The sequence below is a fragment of the Crinia signifera genome, chromosome 4 (genome assembly GCF_055691185.1).
Source record: "Crinia signifera chromosome 4, ASM5569118v1, whole genome shotgun sequence".
In the NCBI taxonomy this organism is placed as follows: Eukaryota; Metazoa; Chordata; class Amphibia; order Anura; family Myobatrachidae; genus Crinia; species Crinia signifera.
Window position 1 is genome coordinate 169,107,492 of NC_139220.1, and position 20,887 is coordinate 169,128,378.

General features: G+C 50.4%; 1 protein-coding gene across 1 annotated transcript in view; it reads right to left on the minus strand.

The window, feature by feature from the left end:
• SLC2A13 (solute carrier family 2 member 13) overlaps nucleotides 1-9,199 on the minus strand; it is a 216,138-nt gene extending 206,939 nt beyond the window's left edge. The window contains exon 1 of the mRNA XM_083182944.1: nucleotides 8,202-9,199. Coding sequence (XP_083039070.1) covers nucleotides 8,202-8,757 — 556 coding nt within the window. The 5' untranslated portion in view covers nucleotides 8,758-9,199. The remainder of the gene's footprint in view (nucleotides 1-8,201) is intronic.
• Nucleotides 9,200-20,887: the final 11,688 nt, after the last annotated feature.

Consider the following 20,887-nt stretch of genomic DNA (forward strand, 5'->3'; position numbering starts at 1 on the left):
GGGGTCCACCTAGCAAATGATGACGTGGGGTTTTGAGCAATAAACTGCTGGGCATATAAATTACTTTGGTCCACCATTAAATTTATAAAATCATCAGAGAAAAATAATTTGAAAAAGTCAATTTCTCTGAGACCTGCTGAATCAAATTGGATTCCTGGGATGGCCAAAAACTCAGGAACCTAGGGCTCAAAATTGTCTGGTGGTGGGGTCCATACGGGATCAATCATTTGGGGGGGGGGGGGTCTCAGCTGCTCTACGGGGGCGTCTTTGAGGGGGTCCCTCATCACTAGAGGAGGAAGAGGAGCTTAAGACGAATCCTTCAAATTCCCCGCTTGCATCACTGGCTGTGTCAGAGTCAGAGGCAAGCATGGCATATGCCTCCTCCGCTGAATACATTCTTCTGGATGACTGGGATGACATTTGGGATGCCATTTTTATTTTTGTGTTTCTGTAAGTGTAATGTTTCAACACGTGTATAGTGTTGGGGGGGTACAAACTTTATTTCAACACGGGGGGTATGTAGTGTGTAGTGTGTATGTAGTGCAGAAAAAAAAAATACTTTATACAGGAATTTGATCCCAATAAAAAAAAAAAAAATTGAAGGGGTTAAAAAAAAAAAAAAAGGTCCTGCGCCAAAAATTGAGCACAGATGTTGGTCAGTAACGTCCGTCACTGAACAGCGCTCAAAGGCAACAGGTGTAAAAACAATTTAAAAAAAAAAAATACCACAGCACTCTCCAAAAAAAAAACAATTTAAAAAAACTGCAGAAAAAAAATGATATCAACCCTTTGCCAAAAATGCTGTTCAGTGATGTACGTCACTGATCAGCGGCCACAGGACACCCACAAAAGCACCCACAAAAGCAACGTGGGTGTAAAAACAAAACCCCACTGCAATCCCCCCCCCCCAAAAAAAACTGCAGATCAGTGATGCAGTGATGCGACACTGATTAGCAGTGAGGGGCAGCAGGCAGACAACTGTGGGTGCAACCTGACAGGGTATATATAAAAAAAAAAAACCTGGACCCCCAAAAAGTTGCTGATCAGTTAATTAATTTAAACTGATCAGCACAAAAGGGGGGGGGGGCAGCAGTCAGTTGCACAGGCAGCACAACCTTTGGTGCAACTGACAGGTATATATATATATAAAAAAAAAAAAAAAAAAAGTTGCTGATCAGCACAGATATACTGATCAGCACAAAAGGGGTGCAGCAGACACAAAATATAGCACTCTCTGTCACTCTCTGACACTCTATGACACTCTATGACACTGCAGCAGCAGGACACAGGAAGTCACAAGATCCAGGAAGCATCCAACTGCTGGCAGCACGCTACCAGCGGTGATCAGGTAAGTATCAGGCAAGGTTCAGGTATGTATATCACGACAGAGTGGCCGGTGACCGCTCTGCACGCAATTCCAGACCGGAATGGCGTCTGCAGCGCAGTCACCGTTAGTTTAAATGGCGCGCCTTGGCTGTGATTGGTCCGTCGGTCCGACGGACCAATCACAGCCTTGGGGGCAGGTGGGGTGAGGTGTCGTCGTCACCGATGACCCCCTCATGCCCCCTCACACCCGGCGGTGATTGACACCTGTGTTACCGAGCGTCTGATTCGCCGGTAACACAGGAAAACGCTGCGAATGGCTGTTCACATTGAACAGCCAATCACAGCGATCGCCGACGGGGGGGCGGCATCGCCGCCCCCCCTGGGCATGCAGGGACATGTCTGCTGTCAGGGACAGCAGACATCGTCCCTCTGTCACTGCGTCTCTAGACGCAGTGGCACTTTGAAGTCATGACGTATATATACGTCATGTGTCGGGAAGTACATCCCGGCCATGACGTATATATACGTCAAATGTCGGGAAGGGGTTAAAGATGCAGCCATTCCTGGAAGAACTCCAGCACCCCATTACCATAACCCCATCATCTTAGCGTAAAATTAGATTCCATAGAGGTGGGCGGGGTCCAATTATAGTGCGTTAACACCCAAGGTTTATAACGTTAGGAAAGCTATTTTAATGGCATAACTTAAGAGATGAAAGCAGAAGCCTTTTCCCATGTGGCAACCGATGTGGCTGATTGGATTTCCCCTTCTATTAGTCTGATTTTATCTAATCACATTGTTCCTATTCTGATGTTGTGAGGAACACAATGTTCATGACTGTATTCATCATTAGCATGTAAACCGTTAAAAAGATTAATGTATTGACAAGCATCACATGTTTGCACAGGCAAGCATACTGCAAAAACTGGAGAAGCCTTCTGGAACAAGAATATGAACAACAACTGTATACGAAAAGACTCTTTAAAAGTAGAAGTGTTTTCATGAAGACATCGTATTTATAATATCCTAAAAAAAAAAAAATAAAAAAAAAAAAAAAATCGGCAAACAGGAGTAACACAGGTCAGATGTAAGGTGAGATTCAATTAGACGCGCATTTTTTTTTCGTTTAAGTGAATGCAACTTAATGTTCATACATTCAATCCAGGTTAACACTACGAAATTCTTATTTTGACATAAAAACAATATGGGATGCCTTGAACTGCAAACCCTAATTCTAAACATGAGAGGTATAGTACAACTATGCCTAAACTTGTAGTTCCACACAGGAAGAAAAAAAAAAAGAGAAAATGCAGGTGTTTACTCTGCAATATAACAAGTAAAATTGAAATACTTAGCATAATTTTGGCCAAATATATGGGCCCACCAAGCACAGGCAGATTACCTCATCTGGTGGTTCTAGAACACTAAAGGCTGTATTCAAATGTATTTTTTTTTGTAGCAGCATTGCAACCACCCTGGGGAAGGGAGAAGGGGCTGAGATGAGCGAAAAGTAACCAGTTTGAGCACTAAAGCCAACCATAATTAGCATAATCAGCGCATAAAAAATAAAAATTTAATAAAAGAATATTGCCCTTCCAACTTCTGCCATTTTAGATGCAAGATATGCCAATTGAATACAGCTACAAGTCCAGGGCATGAGACCCCCCAGGTATACCTTTGAGAAGTTTAAGTGTTACACTAATAAAAAAAGCAACGGGTGTTGAGAGGGACGTACCAGTTATCATCTGGTCATGGTTGGTGGGCCAAAAATTATGCAAAGCACCTCAAATTTATGCTATTTATTACTGCAGTTAAGAATTATTCTGATTAGCAGTGTTTAGTATTGAGTGTGCACCTCATTTTCTCTTTTTTCAATGTAAAAACATCAGTGCACAGTGAGGTACTTCTTATATACGATTACCAATACCCCTTTTACATAAAAATCCAGGGCCCAAGTACAGGTCTGACCCAGATAGCTAGGGTCATTTCCCTATTAAGTGGACCTGGGTTATATTTTGGGGGGGGGTCATTACTTGGGTTGGCCAGGCAATAATCGGGTTATTGAGGCAGTGGAAATCAAGGTTTAAGTCGACATTCACATACGGTTAGGATGTCGGCATTAGGGTTACCTGTAACCAGCAGTGGCTCCTACCTTTCTGTAGGAGGGGGATGTTGTTAGCCTCTCCCTTTTGCTGTCCAGGAACCCAGCACATGTAGAATGCAGTGAAAGGCGCTGGGAACAACACATGCACAGCATTGACAAGGGCACTGCGCATGCCCCCAATTTTATGGACGGCATCGGCTGCAGCCCATATAATCTGTCTAGGTCTGCATGAAAGATCAGAAGGCAGTCCCAGAGGGAGGGAACACCTCCCTATGAGACTGCCTTTACTATGTAGATAGAACTTACAATTGAAAGTCACTGACAGTCACAGTGAAGCCAGTGCAGTCTCACAGACTGCATCCGGCTTCACAAGGGGGGCTGCAGGTCATAGGTCCAAACTGCCACTGCCTCCAATAGATTGAATAAATGTTGACATGGTCAGAATATTGAGGGGTATTAAAGTGCCATTTTTGGGCGTCATTTTTTTCCCACTTTTCAAATCCGACGTCTTTTGAAATGGTCGGGTGTGCTATTCAAATGTTTTTTTCTTTAGACGTCTACTCTGTTGATATTGTTTTATGTATCATGCCCATTTATTCCCCTTTTTTTAATCTCACGCCCATTTATTCCCCTTTTTTAATCTCACTCCCATTTTATCCCATATTTAATATCACAGATTGCATATATTTTATTTGCACACCATTTTATTCCACTCTGTTTAACTCCACCCACTGTGTTTAGCCCCGCCCTGCTAGTTTATTTAGCTGCAGTGCTGCATATTGTGGGAGAGGATGTGCGGAGCAGTGAGGAGGTAGTGGTCTGCATGACAAGTCTTGCCCCTGTTGAAGAGAGGCTTACAAGGTTTTCTGGGTGTAAGGTAAGTATTTTTTTGTTTTTGTCTACCTTTTCCCCATTGCTGCCCCTAATTAGATGCCCGCAAGTTTACCCTGCCCTCTGCTTGGCCATACAAGTTTGCCTCCATTATAACAGCACGCACCCTCAGACGCAGATGTGCGAGCAGATGGATGCTACATTAAGGGAGCTGCCGCGGAAGACAAGCAGAGGAAATGTGCTGCAGCCTGCTGCCCAGCCAAACCCGGAAGTGCGGGAGCCGGTGAAGACTCCAGGACAGAGCGGCGAGGGACCCCCACACAGACGGTTTACAGGGTATCGGGTAAGTGCGCTGTGCACCATCGGTCGGGTCAGGGACGCCAGCCCCCAGTGACATCACGCATTCACCTTGACCCCGCTGAACTGTTATTCTTCAAGAGACTCTCTTCCAGAGACTTGCTTCCCATCCCACCCCCAGGCTTCTGTGTTCTGTTGCCCATTCACAGACAGCCAGCTAACACAGCAATCCTAACCCCCCATCCACCCCTGTCATACCACCAGCGGCCAGCAGACACATAGTAGTGAGAGCTGTTCCACTGGCATTGGAGTGACATCCCAACCCCCACACCCCCCATCCGGGGTGTTCGCACACATTAAACCCCCCCCCCCCCCCCACCCCCATGTTAACCTGCCTTTACTTTATACCTCTATAAATAAATTTTCTTTATGGATTGCTAAACTACACTGAGTACTAGCCATCTTTCACCTGACACACACACACCCAGAGGGTGAGCGCAGAACCAATAAACCTTTTTTGCAATCCACTTAGGAGTATTGGACCACTCCAGTTCAGCTGCCCCCTTGAACCACTGTACTTTGTCACATCTTGTATTTGCATCTATAGCCCACAAGAGAGAAAAAAAAAGCCACTGTGCAGGGAACTAGGGCCTGCCATTGCTGACCCAGCAGGGTGATCTGTCTGTCACACAAACACTTGTGAGACTTGTTGGGGGGGTGGGGTTTGCTGGTATATGGTCAACAGGTAACACAATAAGGTTGACTTGCATTGGATCAACCACTGAAGGTCGACAGGGCTTCGGTTGATACACAGAAAAGGTTGACACAAGTATTACAACAATGGGGACTGTGTCAACATTAGGGACAAAAAAAGTTTTAAAAAAAACCCATGTCAACCTTTAGCTTGTCGAGCTTCCCATTGTCAACCTAATGCTTGTGTTGAACTTTTCACCCTAGCAACCTTAGCCATGTTGAACTTTTCCAAGTGTTGACAAAAGCCCTGTTGACCTTCAGAGGTTGACCCAATGCATGGCGACCTTAATTTGCTCGACCCATACCCATTTTGCCAGTGTGCTTACACCAGGGCTCAACAAGCTCCGAGGCGCTAGGCCATCACGGTGACCAGATTCTTCTTCCTGGGGACCAGATTTTATTGGGGAGGAAGCAGAATCTGGTCATTGCCCGGTGCGCTTGCGATAACAGCTGGACAGAGAGTTTGTTAATCCTACTGGCTGTACGAGTCTGCAGGTCCGCCGCGGCTATTTCAAAACTGGAGCCGGTCTTCAGAGCCAATCACAGTTTGCGGTTAGGCAGTCAATCAGGAGAAGCAGTGTTAGCTCCTAATTGTCAGACCGTGAGCTCCGAATGTCTTGCGATCTGGTGCGAGTTTTCAAAAAGCTGCGGAGGACCTGCCCTCAGCCGGGTAGATTGACGACCTCTCTGCCCGGCTGTTACTGTTACCATGGAGCTCTCAACCCGCTGAAATCCATGAAAAAGTAATTAGCTGACATATCGGGGGTACACATTAGCTGATATATCGCCATTGTTTATTAAATTCATGCAATTTGGCAGCAACAATTCCAGATGAGGAAGCTGGTGCTTTGTCGTGGTGGGAAAAAAAAAACAACCTATGATCAATCAGAAATTTGGTATGGTGTTGTATGACAGATGGTAGTACACTATAGCAATACCAACTTTCCTCAGCAACGCCACCTGTCTTCAAACACAGGTACTTATTGATTCACCCTTGTGTATATAATATATATTATTGCAATGTAATACACTGTAAAACATACGTAGAGTTGGAAGTGGGCTATAGTTATAAGTTGGAAGTAGGGGGAGATGTACTAAGCTTAGCAAATGATAAAGAAGTGGACAGAGATAAAGTATCAGTCACCCAGCTCCTAACTGTAAATTTTCAAACAAGATCTGTAACATGGCCGTTATGAGCTGATTGGCTGGTACATTGTCACTCTCCACTGCTTAATACATCTCCGCCACAGTGTTATGCCACTTCTACCGCTATACAATTACACTTCCCATACCATTACATATATATCTTCATAGAGGCTTCATTAGGAAAATGCCCCATTACAACCTTTTGTTCACTAGCCACATAAAAAGGTTACCATGAAAACACTGCTAGCAGTATATTACGCCCCTAAAGGTTTCTCCCTGCTCTTTGCTGGAGGAAGCCTATTTATGATCTAGCACAGCAGTATCTCCTAATGACAGCAATAACATTAATATTATTAATAAACGCTTTATACTTTGAATAAACTTTTGTTTGCTAAAGCTTTTTTCCAAAATTTTAAACAAAATGTTCCAGATGACTGACTTGTGTAAAGACTGTAGGTTAATACTAGCCACTGTTAGTATCACCAAGGCAGTCAACTCACTCAGATACCCATGCATTATCATTTGGCTAGTTTGGACAATTACAGTAATTTAAATGCTCAAAAAATGTATATATATATATATATTCTAATTAGTGTCTATTTTCACTTCGAGTAATACAACCAAATTAACCAATTTAGTTGGTTTAGGATCCCATGTTTATTCTATTTTGACCCATAATTTAAGTATAGAGTGGGTATTATTGGCAGGTGAACTACAAATCACGTGTCTTGATTTTTCATTTTAAAATTGGGGGAAGGCCTAATCCTGACATTTCATGAAACGATATGCCATATCGCATGTATTATTATGATACCACGTATGCCATCTTCATTTATGGAAATGCTAGGATTTCAATTCAATTCATAAAAGCTTTAGGTTGCAAAATGTAGTAGCGCTGCTTTAGAAACGGATTCCTACATTAGATTAAATAAATATTAAAAGCTAAAGCTCTAGTAAGCAAAAAAAATAAATTGTTTTTATAATATTGGAATCTAGAAATATGTAGAAACAATACATTTGCAACATCGGCATGGATGGATCTATCCTTCTGCATACTGGATGAGGAGACAGCAGCACAAAGATGCTAGGGAAATAGGATGCTGGAAGTCACCTTGTTTCCTAGCAACAACTAGATGGTCTCTATTCTGAGTAACAGTTATAGGGAAGCTTTACTGTTGCTTTAAACTCTTATCAGCTGGCAATAGCTTTAATATTGAAGTATATGACACAACAATCACTGTGCCTGACTGTACGGGGCTCCCCGGCAGAATCATTCATTATTGCCGTCAAGGTTTAGGAGACTAGACATATGTGGTCACTCTAAAAGGGTGTGCAAAAACTTTAAGGCTTCCACTGTTAACTCATAAAAACTGATAGATTAGAAATCGATCAATGCCTAATAACAAAATTAAGGTTCCACTATACTGCCACTGGGGCTGGCTGATGCTGTGTATGTATGCACCGGCCCAAAGGAAACGAGTATATTACATCTACAATAAAAGGTTAACCACATGTCACAAGCAACTACATATTAAAAAGTGTTACCAGCTGCTTATCTCGCAGCTGAAAGATATTTAAAGCTTCCAAATAGACTTTGTATAATAATCAATTATTACCATTTTAAATATTAAAAGTACTACAAGCATACAGTACTAATGATCTGTTCCCTAGTTGGGGGGCGCAGACTGTAAAATGATAGGGTAGCAGGCAGAACAACGTGTTGCACACATCAGCTAACACTCACCGATGCCGAGTCCCACCACCACACGGCCGCCCAGCAGGGTCTCCTTGTCCCGGGCAGCAGCCATCACCACTGCCCCGCCGGTGAAGAACAGGCTGGCCAGGAGGATGCACGGTCTGCGCCCCAGGACTCCGTTCAGCACCCCGCCTGCCAGCGCCGACAGCGCCGCCGCTCCCACCGTGCTGGAGACCAGCAGCTCCTGCCACAGCGCCGACAGGTTCATTTCCTTCTTTAGCAGCAGCATCGCCCCGGACACCACTCCGGTGTCGTAGCCGAACAGGAAGCCTCCCAAGGCGGAGAAGACGGACACCACATAGACGAACGCCGGGGTGACATCCTGCTGGAACTGTCTGCGGGCCGCCCGCTCCAGGTCCCCGCCGGCGGCAGCGCAGGACTGGGCAGCCCCGGTTCCCTGGCTGTTGATGCTGGTGCAGGAGTCGGCAGCGATCAGACTCCTTTCCCCGGCACCCTCCTCCTGCTTCCTCCTCTTCTTCTCCCCCATCAGGTTGCTCAGGCTCCGCAGAGTGTACTCCACATTATCGCTGGCTTTGCGGGACATAGGTAGGAAGGCGGGCGGCCCAGCTGCGGGGCGGCCCGGGGTGAGATGGCCAGCGGCACACAGGCACACTCTGCTGGGGCCACTCCCGTCACACGACACTCGGGGTAGGCGGCCGGCTCCGTCGGATGTGTGGCGACTGCTGGTGCTCGGGCTGGGCGCCTGGCGGCGGTGTCAGTGCTGGGGCTCAGCCTGCGACTTTCCACAGACTTTGTGCATCTTCCAGTGCGTGTCCATCAGGCTGCGAGCGGGGTGGGGGGGTTGGGCACAGCGCTGTCACATTGGCGGGGCGGTGCGTCACAGCAGCTGATTGCTTGACGTCACTAGGAGGTTGCTACCTGGCTGGATGGTGTCCGCGTGTAAGCAGAAGCAGCCCCAGGATGCAGCTTTCCCTCGCAGTCTTGCAGACACAGGCGGCAGCAAGGGTTGCGTCTCCTCTTGCTGCTGTCAGTGCTGTGCTGCGCTCCTCACACTGCCCAATGCAACGTCACAATGACCTTTCAGTATTACGGTTTCCTGTTCTGAGCTAGGCGGTTGATGTGTAAAAGGTCTTCATCAGGGAGCACATCCAGTGTATCCTATATAATGATAACATAATGCTGCTCCTCATCTCTGTGGGAGAGAATTCAGATGTATTGTAACAGTAGTACTGGGGGCAGCAGTGTCGAAATGGTACTTGTGTATTATCACGGCACCTGTTACGTAGTTAGCGCAGTGTCCCTGTTAGAATCAGCGTAGTGTCACCGCGGCCATTGTAGTCAGCGTTCCTGTCAGTACCAGCGTTGTGTTCCTGCAGCCAGCATAGTTAGCGTAGTCAGCGTCCCTGACGGTATCAACGTCGTGCTACCGCGGCTAGCCGGAGGCTACGTCGGCAGCTAGCAGCACGTCCGCAGCTAGCCGGAGCTTACGCAGTTAGCGTAGTCAGTCAGTGCTTATTACATTGTGTGGGAACCATTGACCATTTTAACCTGCCTGACATGACAGGTGTGAGTTTGTTCCTGAAACACCCCCACTATCCATGTCAGCCCGAATCGCAGTGAGCGTAGCGAGCCCCGCGAGGGGATGCGGTACTAGTCCTCCCGACCTGTTCATTTATAAAATCAACTCCACGCCGACGTGGATAGTGAGGGTATGAACAGGTAGGGAGGACGCGTACTTATGTGGATAGTGGGGGTTTAAAATGGAAGCATTTGCCAGTATATAATATGGTGTATTATCACAGACAAATGCGTCCTTGCTGAGATGTACAAACGTATGAGACGCTCGTGCGTCTCAAACAGACTGTCTGTGTGAGAGGCGCTCACTAGGCTTAGACTATGCTGACTACAGTGCCTTACTACGACTACGCTGGCCGACACTGACTGCATAACTCTGACTACGTGAACTACGTTGCACGCACTGGTGCCGTGATAATACACAAGTACCGTCAAAACTTTTGTTTAGTGAGGCCAAGTGCAAATATATAATTTGGGCCCCCCCCTCTACTCCATCCTTTCACAATATAGAACATAGCAGTGGGTGACAGGGCCCCTTAGTCCTCAAAGGCCCCAATACACTGCACTCGCTGCACCAATAGTAGTTCTGCTGCCGATGGTGGAAGGGGACACGTGTTTGTGTTTACTCACCTCCACTGGCTCTTAAGGTGCCCATACACACTGAGACGATTTCACCCGACTCCGACGAAATGGGTCGTGACATCGGCCCAAATCAGCTCAGTTTGATGTCCCCTCAGGTCCGATGCATGGTCCTGTGTGCATCGAACCTGAGCCGGTGCATTCCTCCCAACATGACCCTCTCCAGGAGGGACACATAGCTCTGTTTCTGGACTTCCCTCTTAATTTATGATGGCTATCACCTTTATGGAAACACCTTTCTTAGGGGCCCATTTATCAAACCATATTTGCGGCTAAATCCCCAAAAACACACGTTTTCGGGGTTTAGCCGCAAATATTAAGTATCCCCTAAATGTATCATAGGGGGACCACAGCAGGAATCTCCGATCCCTGCTGCCACCCCCCCGCACCGCCGCCGGCCGCATCCCCCATAGGTTTCTATGGGGGATGCGAAGCTGCCCGATGTATCAACATCAGGCAGCCCGGCATCGCACCCCTGGGCTATCGCCATTCTGATATGGCGATAGCCCATTGTAGCCTATGGCTACACATCGCACTGCCCGAGAAGGGGAGTGCGGTAAGAGGGGTCGGCGGGGGTCAGCGCAGACCACTCAGCTTCCGGGTTAGGGCTTCGCAGGGACAGGCTCCTTTCGGAGTCCTGTCCCTGTGCCCTTAAAATTGATACATTGCCCCGATATGATCGCATTTTACAATGCGATCCTGGGCGGTAATATTCCGCCAGATCGCATTGTAAATGCGATCATGATAAATGTGCCCCTCACTCTGTTTAAAACAGGTGATGGTAATCACACATTAAGGGGTCGATCCTATTAACCCCGAAGAGGGAAGTCTAGAAACAGAGCATTGTGTCCCTCCTGGAGTGGGTCATGTTGGGAGTTATGCATTTCATCTATTTTGCCTGCATCAGGCACTACTCCATAATTGGTGTGGAGTCCTTGTATATAAGAACAAGCTCTTAGGTCGGGTGTGGTACATGGGTCCAAAAGTCGGGATCCCGACAGTCATTAGCCCGACATTGGAATCCCGACTGTACGGACTCAGACAGCATGGTGAGGGCAACTTAGCCCCTTGTGGGCTCGTTGCGCTTGCCACGCTGCGGGCACAGTGGCTCACTATGCTTGCCACCTATTCTATTCTCCCTCTATGGGGGTCGTGGACCCCCACGAGGGAAAATAGCAGGTGGCCGTCGGGAACCTGGCTGTCTGTGTTTTGACAGTCGGGATCCCGACGTCGGGTAAATGCCTGTCAGGATCCTGACTGTCGAGACCCCGTCCGGCACTCCTTAGGTTAGCTGTGGCCAAACCTGTCCTCAGGATCTACCAACAGTTCATGTTTTTCAGGCAACCTGTGGATCTATAGTAGGAATGAATGCAGCATGTTTAAAAATGTGACAGTTCATAATGACTACAGCTGTGCACCAGATAGGTGATTTGGAAACGTGGACCATTGGTAGATCTCGGGGACCAAATTGGCTAGTCTCTATTCTCTCCCCTAAGTTACCAATAAAACATAACTTAGCATTTTGACCATTTTTGGAAACTGGTGCCATAGAAAATACACAAACAGTACAGCATGAAAATAACAATTGATCCAGTCCATACCTCCAGTCCTGTTCATTGACTTCATCTTAATTAATTATTTATTTTATTTATTACCAGTTATTTTTTAATATAAGTTTACCATCACCTGTCATAAAACACCTTTCTTTTCAAACAACCTGTCCCACACAGGTGATGCCAATCTTAAATTAAGAGGGAAGCACAGGAACAGAGCATTGTGTCCCTCCTGGAGAGGGTCATGTTGGGATGGATGCGGTGGTCAGACCTGATGGCCGTCCAACCACCCGACTTGGAACCTCCCTCCCAGTGCGGCGGAGGGTGGGCAGCGTGGTCCGTGGGGAAGGCAGCTCCTAGTGGCAGGCAGCGGGGTCCATCTGCCCAGCGGTGGCGGCTGGGAGCTTGTAGCGGCATTTTGCTGGGCGGCGGGGCAGGATGCAGCTGCTGAATATTTTTAAATGACTGGCCGGACGTTGATTGGCTGAGCGAATTCTCTCAGTCAATCAGATGGGAGTCTGCTGATTGGCTGAGAGAATCATTTCGAAATATTCAGCAGCGACATCCCACCCCTCCCCCCGGCAAAATGCAGCTACAAGCTCCCGGCCGCTGCTCGGATGGACCCCGCTGCCCGCCACCACCACCAGCTGGCCAGACCCCGCCACAGCTCCGCGGGAGTATTACATGCAATAAATCGCATGTGATATATTGCATGTAAAAATGGCACAAGATCGTATGTGAGCCTCCCGGGGAGCTTCTGGGGGAACTCCTGGCAAACTGGTCCGACTTGTCCTTAGGACAAATCGGCCCAGTGTATGGGGACCCTTACCCTCGGGCTGACGATGGTCTCGTGAACCACACACACTTCCCAATTAGGTCTGACTGTGTTACCATCTGGAAGAGAAAGGTGGCTGCGCTAAGTGGTGCAGTGCGATCAATCTGATTGATTTCCACTAGAATCAGAGGATTGAAACTTCTGACTGGTTACACCCCTGTGAGGAACATGTGGGTGCAAGCCAGATGGAAACGCCCATGTGTATTGCAGAGCACCACCATCAGTGTCCGGTGTGAATACTCACTAATGAATCTGGCCCATGGTTCCTGTAGAAGCTCTGAATTGTCTAGACCAGCCCCGCAGCACAACCAAGGCTGAATTCCAACTGCATAGGACATTTTTCATATGCCAGCATATAGCCACCATGTTTATTTTGAGGATACCCATTGCTGGCTAATGCTGTTCTACATGATATTATCTCTGTTGAATTGTCCAATGCCTTGATACCCAGTTTCCCCATTGTACCTTTGTTCTACTGTCTACCGAAAGTGCATAAGTGTCTTGTCAACCCCCCCGGCAGACCCATTGTGGCTGCACGGGGTTCGTTGATGCAACCCATATCGGTATATCTTGACTGTTTATTCCAACCCTGTATCCGCAATCATGTTAGATACTTGCTTGATACCAACACTTTACTCAGAAGGCTCATGGAGTTTGGACCCATCGATGGTGACATTACGATGTTCACCATCGATGTTTCCGCACTCTATACCTGTTAGGAGAAGGGGACCCCTGCCGGACCCTAACTCCGTTGCCTCAGACAGGAGTCGGCAGCTGTGTGCAGAGCTTGGCTTCGCCTGGGCCCGTCTCGGCTGGGGAGCGAGTTAGGCCCGCTCCGCTCCGCTACAGGCAGGTCTTAAGGGTGGACAACACCTGCTGCCGAGGCCAGGAGAGCGCAAGGGGATAACCTAACTAACCCTGAGATGGCAAGGGACCCTAATCCCACTGAGAACAATGGCTCAACTACGGGCGTAACAATACGCAAAGGTGTACCATAAATCCAAAGCAAGTGTAACAATACACAGAGGTGTCTCAGTATAACCAAAAGCACAGTAAAGGAGGTTTGGGGGAATACCCCACTTATCTGTGCACAGCAGGACAGGTCAGCTGGAACCAAGGAAGGACAGGAGACTGCACACCGACACCGGAATGGCTGGATACTGGATACAGACACTGGGAACAATCTGGAAGCTGCACATGGACACAAGGATGGGCTGGATACTGGATGCGGACTCAGGAACAAGCTGGACGCTGCACACGGACACACAGATGGGCTAGATACTGGATGCGGACACTTGGAACAAACTGGAAGCTGCACATGGACACACAGATGGGCTAGATACTGGATGCGGACACTAGGAACAAACTGGAAGCTGCACATGGACACGAGGATAGGCTGGATACTGGACACGGACTCAGGAACAGGATGGGAGCACAGGAACACTTCTAGCAAAGACTGAAGCTATAACCGGCAGGAAGTAATAGATGAGGAAGGTTTATATAGTGAACACCAGGAAGTGATCAACACACATAGCCTGCAGGTGAGCATAGCAAGCTAGCAGTTGATGAGAACACCTGAGCCCTAATCACACACCCACACAGACAGAGTGAGCTGCAATGGCCCAGGCTGACCACCGGAGGTCACCAACGAGCAAATACCAACACAGACAGGAAAATACACAGGGAGCCAACACACAGGGGAATGCGTGAATCTGCGCATAACACCGATCCGCTGGAGGCGGATCGTAACAGTATCCCCCCCTAAAAACGGTGGACTCCGGACACCTTAGTAGGATACGACAAAGACAGAACAGAGCTAATGTCTCCGACGAGACTTCTTCTTCTTCTTCTTCTTCTTTGGTAAATTGGTACAGGAAGCCGTCCCTGGTTTACAATAGGCTTCTTCGAAGACCATAGGGCCTTTATATACCGGATAACCATCAATCTCCGAATCAGAATCAGATACAGACTCAAGCCTAGACCTCAGTACTCTAGAAGCTAACATTTCAGGGATATATCTGTTAGACGGAGTCAAGAAAGCACACCCCGCGGTAATAGCTAAGGGCTGGGCTTTCCACGCTGAATGACATGAGTTGTTCACGGGGGTAACATCACCAACGATCTCACTTGAGGTTGTGGCTATAGGGACCCCCCTTGAGGATATGGCCTTATGAGCAGATCTTTTGGCTGAATCTCCCAAATCCGAAGAAGGTTCAGCCGGCCAGGAGGTCGGCCCAGAGACATCTGAATCAACCTTATTGGGGCCAAATCTTTCTAATACAGCATCCTTAAATGCTGAGAAGTTCTTTAACAAGGGATCCTCAGACTGAACCAATTTGGACGCCCATCTGAAAGGCACACCTCTGAAGGAATATATTAGATATAACACCAAATTGTCAGGGGTGATGCCTAAAAACGGTCTGGACTCCATGATGATGACATAATGTTCTAATAATGCAACAAATTGGGCTAAATCCCCATCAAAGACTATAGAGGTAGAAATATTATCCAAGACATCAGACATTTCACTCTCTGTTACCTGACTGGACTGCATATCTGGGACTATGGCCTGTGGGGCTGAGACTTTAAAGTCTGATGGTCCATCTCGTGTGGCAGCACTAAGATGAGTCTCTGGCTGAACAATACAGTGATGCATTTCTGACTGGGCAGCACAATGGTGAATCTCCGGCTGAGCAGCACTAGGGTGAAACTCTGGCTGCGCAACACTGTGAAGTGCTTCTAAGTGAGCAGCACGATAATGAGTCTCTGGCTGATCCGCACCATGGAGAAACTCTGGCTGTGCAGTGCTACGAAATACTTTGGAATGAGCGGCACGATAGTGAGACTCTGGCTGAACAGCACAAGGTAGACCAACAGCTGTTCTCTCGAAGCCACCGGCAAGGCTGGAACTTAGCTGAGAAGCAGGACAATCAGGATTCCTCTGAGAGATGTGGCAGACAGAGTCCCCTTCTGGGGCAACAGAACAGACAGGGTCCCCTTCTGGGGTAACAGGACAGACAAAGTCCCCTTCTGGGGCAACAGGACAGACAGAGTCCTCTTCTGGGGCGACAAGACAGACAGAGTCCCCTTCTGGGGCGACAAGACAGACAGAGTCCCCTTTTGGGGCGACAAGACAGACAGAGTCCCCTTTTGGGGCGACAAGACAGACAGAGTCCCCTTTTGGGGTGACACAGGCTTGAACCCCCTCTGGGGCGACACAGGCTTGAACCCCTTCTGGGGCGACACAGGCTTGAACCCCCTCTGGGGCGACACAGGCTTGAACCCCTTCTGGGGCGATACAGGCTTGAACCCCCTCTGGGGCGACACAGGCTTGAACCCCCTCTGGGGCGACACAGGCTTGAACCCCTTCTGGGGCGACACAGGCTTGAACCCCTTCTGGGGCGACACAGGCTTGAACCCCTTCTGGGGCGACACAGGCTTGAACCCCCTCTGGGGCGACACAGGCTTGAACCCCCTCTGGGGCGACACAGGCTTGAACCCCCTCTGGGGCGACACAGGCTTGAACCCCTTCTGGGGCGACACAGGCTTGAACCCCTTCTGGGGCGACACAGGCTTGAACCCCTTCTGGGGCGACACAGGCTTGAACCCCCTCTGGGGCGACACAGGCTTGAACCCCCTCTGGGGCGACACAGGCTTGAACCCCCTCTGGGGCGACACAGGCTTGAACCCCCTCTGGGGCGACACAGGCTTGAACCCCTTCTGGGGCGACGCCAACTTGAACCCCTTCTGGGGCTGCGCACTTCGGGACCCCACTCGGGGCTGCGCACTTCGGGACCCCACTCGGGGCTGCGCACTTCGGGACCCCACTCGGGGCTGCGCACTTCGGGACCCCACTCGGGGCTGCAAACTGAGGCTTCGGGCCCCCACTCGGGGCTGCGGCCTCCGGGCCCCCACTCGGGGCTGCGGCCTCCGGGCCCCCACTCGGGGCTGCGGCCTCGACACAGGCCTGACCCCCCTTTGGGGCTGCATCGGCCTGAACCCCTTCTGGGGCGACACCGGCTTGAACCCCTTCTGGGGCGACACCGGCATCAGGCCGGCTCTGCGGGCCCCCGGCATCAGACCGGCACGGCGGGCCCCCGGCATCAGGCTCGCTCGGCGGGCCCCCGGCATCTGGTTCGCTCGGCGGGCCCCCGGCATCTGACTCGCTCGGCGGGCCCCCGGCATCTGACTCGCTCGGCGGGCCCCCGGCATCAGACCGGCACGGCGGGCCTCCGGCAACAGACCGGCACTGCGGGCCCCCGGCATCAGGCTCGCTCGGCGGGCCCCCGGCATCAGACCGGCACTGCGGGCCCCCGGCATCAGGCTCGCTCGGCGGGCTCTGGGGAAACACAGGCTTGAACCCCTTCTGGGGCGACACAGGCTTGAACCCCCTCTGGGGCGACACAGGCTTGAACCCCCTCTGGGGCGACACAGGCTTGAACCCCTTCTGGGGCGACACAGGCTTGAACCCCTTCTGGGGCGACACAGGCTTGAACCCCTTCTGGGGCGACACAGGCTTGAACCCCCTCTGGGGCGACACAGGCTTGAACCCCCTCTGGGGCGACACAGGCTTGAACCCCCTCTGGGGCGACACAGGCTTGAACCCCTTCTGGGGCGACACAGGCTTGAACCCCTTCTGGGGCGACACAGGCTTGAACCCCTTCTGGGGCGACACAGGCTTGAACCCCCTCTGGGGCGACACAGGCTTGAACCCCCTCTGGGGCGACACAGGCTTGAACCCCCTCTGGGGCGACACAGGCTTGAACCCCCTCTGGGGCGACACAGGCTTGAACCCCTTCTGGGGCGACGCCAACTTGAACCCCTTCTGGGGCTGCGCACTTCGGGACCCCACTCGGGGCTGCGCACTTCGGGACCCCACTCGGGGCTGCGCACTTCGGGACCCCACTCGGGGCTGCGCACTTCGGGACCCCACTCGGGGCTGCAAACTGAGGCTTCGGGCCCCCACTCGGGGCTGCGGCCTCCGGGCCCCCACTCGGGGCTGCGGCCTCCGGGCCCCCACTCGGGGCTGCGGCCTCCGGGCCCCCACTCGGGGCTGCGGCCTCGACACAGGCCTGACCCCCCTTTGGGGCTGCATCGGCCTGAACCCCTTCTGGGGCGACACCGGCTTGAACCCCTTCTGGGGCGACACCGGCATCAGGCCGGCTCTGCGGGCCCCCGGCATCAGACCGGCACGGCGGGCCCCCGGCATCAGGCTCGCTCGGCGGGCCCCCGGCATCTGGTTCGCTCGGCGGGCCCCCGGCATCTGACTCGCTCGGCGGGCCCCCGGCATCTGACTCGCTCGGCGGGCCCCCGGCATCAGACCGGCACGGCGGGCCTCCGGCAACAGACCGGCACTGCGGGCCCCCGGCATCAGGCTCGCTCGGCGGGCCCCCGGCATCAGACCGGCACTGCGGGCCCCCGGCATCAGGCTCGCTCGGCGGGCCCCCGGCACCTGGCTCGCTCGGCGGGCCCCCGGCATCAGACTGGCACGGCGGGCCCCCGGCACATGACTCAACCACCTGGGCTTTCCCTTCAAGGGTTTGCAACTCTGACTCCCTGGTCATTAAAACATCAGCACTGGGACCAGTAGAAAAAGGCAGAGTGCTTTTACTGGGAGACTCGGCAGAGAGCTCCTCTGCCACAGTGGAGACAGGCTTAGATCTAACAACCTGCTCAGACCTGGCCAGAGGAGATACCCTGTCGGCACCACCGGAATTACGCAAGCCACACGTCTGCAAGAAGTGGCCAGAATCTCCACAGTATAAGCATAGATTAAGGTTTCTACGCCGCTGACGCTCCTCTAACGGAAGCTTCGGCCGTAGATAACTTCTATGCTTTACCTGACCCTCTGGGTCTGAGGACTTGCTGCCTAATACTTCCGTAGGCAGGGCCTCATTAGGGGTTGAACGAACCCCAGTGACCTCTGGGAGGACCAGAAAAATATCAGTGATGAGTCTTTGCAGCTGCAGAAGAGACTGCTGCAAAATCTCCCACTGTCCAGGTTTTACGGCATTGAATGCCAAATTTAGAGCCGCTAATGATTCTTGCATGGCCTGCATGATATGGCCATGCAAGTTTATACACCAGCAAGAAAAAACTGACACAAGAATAAACTGACACGGGCAAAAAACTGACACGGGCAAAAAAACTGACACGGGCAAAAAAACTGACACGGGCAAAAAAAACTGACACGGGCAAAAAAACTGACACGGGCAAAAAAACTGACACGGGCAAAAAAACTGACACGGGCAAAAAACTGACACGGGCAAAAAACTGACACGGGCAAAAAACTGACACGGGCAAAAAACTGACACAGCTGGAAATCTCTGGACTGAGAGGGCAGAACCCAGCTCCAGAGTGCTGTATGGCCGGTTATAATGTTAGGAGAAGGGGACCCCTGCCGGACCCTAACTCCGTTGCCTCAGACAGGAGTCGGCAGCTGTGTGCAGAGCTAGGCTTCGCCTGGGCCCGTCTCGGCTGGGGAGCGAGTTAGGCCCGCTCCGCTCCGCTACAGGCAGGTCTTAAGGGTGGACAACACCTGCTGCCGAGGCCAGGAGAGCGCAAGGGGATAACCTAACTAACCCTGAGATGGCAAGGGACCCTAATCCCACTGAGAACAATGGCTCAACTACGGGCCTAACAATACGCAAAGGTGTACCATAAATCCAAAGCAAGTGTAACAATACACAGAGGTGTCTCAGTATAACCAAAAGCACAGTAAAGGAGGTTTGGGGGAATACCCCACTTATCTGTGCGCAGCAGGACAGGTCAGCTGGAACCAAGGAAGGACAGGAGACTGCACACCGACACCGGAATGGCTGGATACTGGATACAGACACTGGGAACAATCTGGAGCTGCACATGGACACAAGGATGGGCTGGATACTGGATGCGGACTCAGGAACAAGCTGGACGCTGCACACGGACACACAGATGGGCTAGATACTGGATGCGGACACTAGGAACAAACTGGAAGCTGCACATGGACACGAGGATAGGCTGGATACTGGACACGGACTCAGGAACAGGATGGGAGCACAGGAACACTTCTAGCAAAGACTGAAGCTATAACCGGCAGGAAGTAATAGATGAGGAAGGTTTATATAGTGAACACCAGGAAGTGATCAACACACATAGCCTGCAGGTGAGCATAGCAAGCTAGCAGTTGATGAGAACACCTGAGCCCTAATCACACACCCACACAGACAGAGTGAGCTGCAATGGCCCAGGCTGACCACCGGAGGTCACCAACGAGCAAATACCAACACAGACAGGAAAATACACAGGGAGCCAACACACAGGGGAATGCATGAATCTGCGCATAACACCGATCCGCTGGAGGCGGATCGTAACAATACCTCCATCCCCCATGGGATGGGGTTGAGTTTTCTTAGACAATTTCTTTCTAACAACATTCACTACAAAGGACCTGATATCCCTCTCGTCCTTGAAATGATGCGCCTTGTCCTTGAAAAAAAATTTTTTCTGTACAACAACCAATATTTTTTGCAAAAGGTCGGTGTTGCGATGGGGGCGGCGGTCGCTCCCTCATACGCAAACATTTTTATGTTTGAGTATGAGCAGCACCTCTTTTTTGACAACCCAGTGATTGCAGATAACATCGTTTATTACAGTCGCTACATAGACGACCTGCTGATTTTTTGGAAAGGCCCCCCAGAAGTTTTGTGTGACCTCATAACCACACACAACGCGGGACCCGATCCCATTAAATTTACGTTTGTTTATGACAAAAGCAGCATCAATTTCTTGGACGTCAGGATTATGATAAAGGATGGGTTGATTCATACTGATCTTTATAAAAAAAGACACGGATCGCAATAATTTACTAGAATATACCAGTTGTCACCCCAGGTCTACTATTCGTAGTTTACCACACTCACAATTTTTGCGTGTTAAAAGAATTGTCTCTGACCCGATTGTGGCCATCCATCAGATGGATTGCATGATTGAACGATTTGTAGCCAGGGGCTACCCACTTGCTGAATTACTTAACACCAAAAATAATGTGATTGCTCTTGATCGATCTTCCTTGTTGACTAAAGTTCCCCCTGACATTAATAAACCCGACATACTACCATGGGTAACCACCT